We start from the raw sequence: 4,639 nt of genomic DNA, 5'->3' as shown, positions 1-4,639 counted from the left end.
CTCTTTGCCGGATCATGGGGTACAGTTGGTAGGACCACATGTCCAACCGACAGTTACACCATGAGACTGGCATTGGACCTGTTACTTGCATGATCCGGGATTTCCAACTCAGGCTATATGGGCACCTAGCTCGTTTCTCTGTGGATGACGCTGCCCATCAGGCTGTCTCTTTGCAAGACAACCCTGGGTGGAGGAGGCCAGTGGGACGACCCAGGAGACCTGTCGTGAGGAATTAGAAATTGGCCGAGGGCCTGCCTGGGCATTCGCCATGAGGGACCATGTCACATCATCCTCAGTCACCATGAACTTGCTAGTTTCTTCTAGCTTCGGCAAGACTGCATTCCAACCTGAAATCATCATATCCGTAGAGATTTGAAGCATTACAGTCATAAATTTAGTTTCTATGAATAATTGTAAATAAATATAATTTGTAGTATCTTGTTGGCATCATATAAACTCAGAATGATAAAACAACTAAAATCAAAGATGTATTTGAAGTTTTGCATGATTATCATGTTTAGTATTGTTGAATACAATAAGTTCCCTAGAAGTGGAAGATTAATCGTAAAAACTTTTGTTACCTGTCTTGGGGAAAAAAATATCTTTCCAAGCCTGTATTCTTTATTTCTGTCTAATTTGACAGCCGAATTCTTTTTTTAAGTATGTATTTTTTATTATTACTTTCATTATCATTATTATTGTAGTTGTTGTTATTGTTGTTACACAACGTCTCAGATCATGTTGGGGTTTGTGAACATTGGGCTGAGTATTTTGAGCAGTTGCACCAGGTAGACCCTCCAACAGTTAACTTGGATGCAATTGGTGTTGCAATACCTGTGTCGGACCCACCCATCAGCGAGGAAACCTCCTACCCTAATAATGCCTATAAGGACTGTGCACTGCATGCCTGCCTGTCGAAATATGTAAACTGTGTAGCTGAATAAAGACCCACCTAGAGCAAGCTCTCTCAGGATGAACACGCTGAAAACCAATATCAGTGGGATGGCGTTCTGGGCTTTCCAGAGCTCGATCACCTTTAAAAAATGGATACATTAAAAGGGAACACTTCGAGTTTATCAAAAGAACGATAAAAATGTCAAATGTAGTAGCCACTGATTTCATAATAATATAACTATAATGTTAAGAAAATTAACCTGGTTCTTGACATCGCACTGCTGAGGAGTTGTGGTGCTCTTAATTGCCTCAAGTTCTTCTGCAACATTACACACACGACCTAAGAGAATTCCCAAAGATCTTTCAGCTGAACTGACCCTATTCTTTCTCACCAGCCAGAACGGAGACTGCAATTGGTATCAGAAATATTGTCACATATCGAGACTGCATTATAAGAATCTGTATTATGCAGTATAACCATTTACATTCTGAACCAGTCATACCTACAAGCAGAGGCATTAATGACAAAGGCAGGAAAGGAACAGCGGAAACTACAGTGGCCATATCACAGTGCAGCGTATAAGCTGGCACATAAGATAATAACATTCCTGTGCAGTCAAATAAGTCTGGGTGAACCGAAGCAAGACCTCTGGTCCTGACAGGGCACAACTCCACTATCAGTGGATTCAGTACTATGAACACTACCGCAGTGCTGGACGCCAGAGGAGCTCTGCCAACGAAGAGAAGCCACAGGTAAGGACTGTAAGCCTGCAGGAGCTAGAACCCGGCAACAGGAAACATCGTAATGACGAGCACACATCGTGAGCCGACGTGTTCTGACCTGAAGGAAATAATTGGGGAAATTGCAGGTACCATTATCAACATCAGAGACTTCCAAAACACTAAAACAAAAAATCAATTTCTGGAATTTATATAGCAAATATAAACAGATGTCTTTCGGAAGAATCAGAGGCACTCACCTAGTCATGACATGTTGTCCTTTATCACCGTAAACCTGCTGGTGTCCTCCTGGAGCTTGGACAAGACCATGCTCCAGCCAGACATCAAGACATTAAGGATGTTCATGCCCGCTAACAATGTCAGGAATATCACCTATATATTATGGAGAGTTTTTGATTAAATAAGATTTCTTATCAGCTCATTAATTTTAGTGACATTCAACATTGTCAATTCCTACCAGTCTTAATGTTAAGGGTGTTTTTTCGTCTCCTTTCTTTTTCTCACCTTCAGTTGCTTGAGTTCTACTGATATTGCAGAAGGAAAGATGGTTAGTGATGAAAATGGTTTGCTACCTGATGTTTCAGAATCTATCAATAAAAAGGAAAAGGATATACCAGCAGGTTCACGGTGATGATATGCATCGGGATCTAAAAAGTACACAGGGTGTACTTGAGCACCAATCAGAAAAAAATGCAAGCGCCTGCCGATACGCATCTGCTTAGTTGTGTAATTCTTTGTCCAGAAGCCAAGGGCAACACCAAGCAGCTCATCGCTCAGCAAAAAAATATAGAAAGTGGAAATGAAGTACCCGTGTGGTACTAATAAAAGTGGTGTAATTTTAGAACCCGTCTTTGCTTTATATATATATATATATATGACTGCCGTGATGTTCCAGTGGTTAGAGCACTGGACTCCTACCCTCGTGATTCCGAGTTCAGTTCCTCGCCGTGGCAGTCGTAAAAATGCATGCGTTCTGACTGCTGGCTCGAGCCCGAGAAAACAGCATATCGCCTTGAGAAGTCAAACGCAGGTGTCGTAGGGGAAGTCACCGCCGTGGCACAAACCGCGGTTGATTAGGATGGTAAATGAATTGAGGGGGCCTTAGTCTTGCAGTGGAATGAATGGTTGTTGGGGGAAAAAAAATATATATATATATATCATTTAGTCATCTCTGAATTTTTGTGTGATCACATTGGTGTTAAATTATGGGCAAGTAGTTAGTTTCATGGATTACTTAAGAAAAGTGGTGAAATACAAGAGTTGTGAAAAAAGGAGGGGGATTTGTGATTTTGGAACTTTCCATAGGCGACATCGTCAATCTCAGATGGGGAAATTCTGTGGTATCTGGAGAAAGACAGTGATTTTGACATCAGTTGTCAGGTCATCATTGTTGAGGAAGATAGCAGTGTCAGTCTCGGCGATAAGGAACAGCCCATTTTGGATGCAAAGGGATCAACTTGTTGATGTCTCCGAGTTCTATCACAAGCGTCATCAACAATGTATAGTGACGGTTACCTAGGAAAAAATGTCGGTGATGTGCTAGTGATAGAAGTGATGTTGAGTGGGATGAAGATTATGACTCACAAGAACTGACCAGTGATAGCCTGGACCTGATGTTTGTTACAGTATACCTCTCGTTTTTTGACGTAGCAGAGGACTGAAATGGATTGGTTGACTGTCAGCAAGTTCACCGAAAATGAGTTTATCCTCCCATTGATTACAGAGGACCAAATCGTTATATGATAGGTCCTAAATAACCTGTAGATCTTTCAAGGCTTTCGTCGACGACATTATGATGTTGAACGTCGTCATGTACATAAGATCAGCAAACTTCATAAGGCGCCAAGGCTGCACAATATCAGTGTAGAGGAGCTGCAAGTTTTCCTTGGACTTGTCGTGTACTCGGGCGCATGGTAGCATCTTGGATGTCGACAGGGTATACCAGATTTGTCAGGCCAGTTCATGTCAGTTCATCCTGCGATCTTTGGGTTAGTCCTATATAATGTAAATAATGGTCATATTTTCTTTGTTCTTCCAACCCTTTGTTTTCCCCTCTCTTTATCTTCCCTCGCCCGTCCCATGTCTTGCTGCTGTTCACTGACTCTGTCACTCCTCCTTGTATTGTTTCTCCTTCCTCGTACCTCTTCTTCCCTCCCTCCCTTCCTCCTTCCTGTTACCCCTCCCTCCCTCCTGTTACCATTCCCTACCTTCCTTTTTCCCATCTTTCTCTATTTCTCCCTCTCCCTTCTTCCTCCCCCATACCCGTGTCACCCCCCCCCCCCCATACCTCGCTCACCCACCCACACCTCCTCCTCCTCTTACCCTTCCCTCAATCCTCATCTTGCTCGTCCCTCCCGCCTTCCCTTTTCTTACCTCACCCTCCCTCCTCTTACCCCTCTCTCCCTCTCTCACCTCCTACCCCTCTCTCTCTCCCCTCTGCTCCTACCTGTCCCCCTCCTACACCTCCCTCCCTCCTAATAATGTATATTTACTTTTATGACTAGGTTAGACTATGAAGAGACCCGCAGACAGAGGAAGAAGGTTGACAGGCTGGCACACATAAAAGAGATTTAGGATACATTCATAGTCCATTGCCGTGAGAACTACATTCCACTTCAAGGGCCGCTGTATTTTCAGAATGGACATTTCAAACAAGCCTGCAAAGTGAGTAATTATTCATCCTTCGGTAGCATGATTTTGAAAATGTCTTTGTATACTTTCTTACTTCATATTCTTATTGCATTTTGTCTCCTATTTTTCTTTAACTTTAATTGATGTACAAAGCTGTGTAATCTATGTGTTATACTTGTCTTTTTTTCTTCTTTTCTTCCTCGCAGATACGGTTTGAAGTTTGTCCTAGCCTGCAACTTATTATATGTTTAGTTGGTAAGGGTACTTGCACCGCTACCAAAAGAATCAATGAAGGCCATATCATGACCCTTTGCTTCCTTGCAGGCTACAGGGGAGGAAAGTGACCACATAGAACTGGTGTACTTGCGAAAAC

At 42.6% G+C, this 4,639-nt stretch overlaps 1 protein-coding gene across 1 annotated transcript; it reads right to left on the bottom strand.

Moving 5' to 3' along the window:
- Positions 1 to 480: 480 nt before the first annotated feature.
- Positions 481 to 3,555, bottom strand: LOC119584748. The gene is given in 8 exon segments (XM_037933408.1): positions 481 to 544; positions 835 to 1,034; positions 1,155 to 1,301; positions 1,402 to 1,796; positions 1,875 to 2,007; positions 2,140 to 2,453; positions 3,220 to 3,292; positions 3,394 to 3,555. Coding segments are annotated over 8 exon segments (1,488 nt in total).
- Between the last annotated feature and the right edge of the window lie 1,084 nt (positions 3,556 to 4,639).

This window comes from Penaeus monodon, chromosome 18 (genome assembly GCF_015228065.2).
Source record: "Penaeus monodon isolate SGIC_2016 chromosome 18, NSTDA_Pmon_1, whole genome shotgun sequence".
Classification (NCBI taxonomy): domain Eukaryota; kingdom Metazoa; phylum Arthropoda; class Malacostraca; order Decapoda; family Penaeidae; genus Penaeus; species Penaeus monodon.
The sequence above is the reverse complement of the archived record's forward strand: the minus strand, read 5'-3'. Positions and strand labels throughout refer to the sequence as shown.